Here is an 869-nt window from a genome sequence, read left to right as displayed (position 1 = left end):
TTTTTCACTCTTTGAAAAAAATAAATTGAATAAGAGGAAGGAAAATAAAAAAACTGAGTGAGCATGGATTCATCGGAACATGGCTCTACCTCACCAAAGCAGAGGCTAACTCTTAGCGTCCTTGTTTCCTTCATGGCTCTATGCGCCAAGCACGCCGGCCGAGTTTCTAAAAAGCTCAAGCCCAAGCCTAAAGAAAACGGCTTAGCTTCCGACTCTCCGAGATTCTCCATGCCGAAAACACCTCTAAGATCGCCGAGGCCGAAGCAGCTTCTGACAACGATTAGCAACAAAGCGATCACGCTGGTACACCGGAAAAAGCTAGGGGAGGAAAACGGGAAAGGCACCCGGCATGCACCGAAGGAGGAGGAGGAGGAGTTCGGGGATGGCGGGGTGTGGCAAAAGGCGATTTTGATGGGGGATAAATGTCAGCCGTTGGATTTCTCCGGTGTGATTTATTACGACAGTAAGGGGAATCAGCTGGACGAGTTGCCTATTCGCTCGCCGCGTGCCAGTCCCTTGCCTGGCTACCTCGCTCAAAGAGGGCTCTGATTCGGTCACCGGCGAAGGTTGTTCAAAACCAGAAATGTTTTGTTTTGACAAACTCTTTTCTTACTGTAAGTTGCTACGTGTGCCGTTTCTATTGGTGTGTTTTTGTAGTCAGGTTGAGGCGTCTGGGTGATGAAATCATTTTCCTAAGAAAATAGCCTCCGTCCCGGCGCCCCCCATAAAAGAGAAAAGCTTTTACTCTTTAAATTAGCGAGTTAAAACTTTTTTTTCCTCTTTGCAAGTATATGTACAAAGTTTTAGAAAAAATTGGATTGTACAAATTAAAAATTAATTACCTAAAGTGAATATTTGTTCTTGATCAA

The 869-nt window shown here is 45.0% G+C and overlaps 1 protein-coding gene across 1 annotated transcript; it reads left to right on the top strand.

Annotated features, from left to right (window-relative positions):
• LOC18604050 (uncharacterized) lies at window positions 1-869 on the top strand. The gene has a single exon (XM_007036360.3). The coding sequence runs from the start codon at window positions 64-66 to the stop codon at window positions 547-549; it is 486 nt and encodes a 161-aa protein (XP_007036422.1). The 5' UTR covers window positions 1-63; the 3' UTR covers window positions 550-869.

Source organism: Theobroma cacao, chromosome 3 (genome assembly GCF_053813885.1).
Source record: "Theobroma cacao isolate CCN51 chromosome 3, ASM5381388v1, whole genome shotgun sequence".
Classification (NCBI taxonomy): domain Eukaryota; kingdom Viridiplantae; phylum Streptophyta; class Magnoliopsida; order Malvales; family Malvaceae; genus Theobroma; species Theobroma cacao.
The sequence above is the reverse complement of the archived record's forward strand: the minus strand, read 5'-3'. Positions and strand labels throughout refer to the sequence as shown.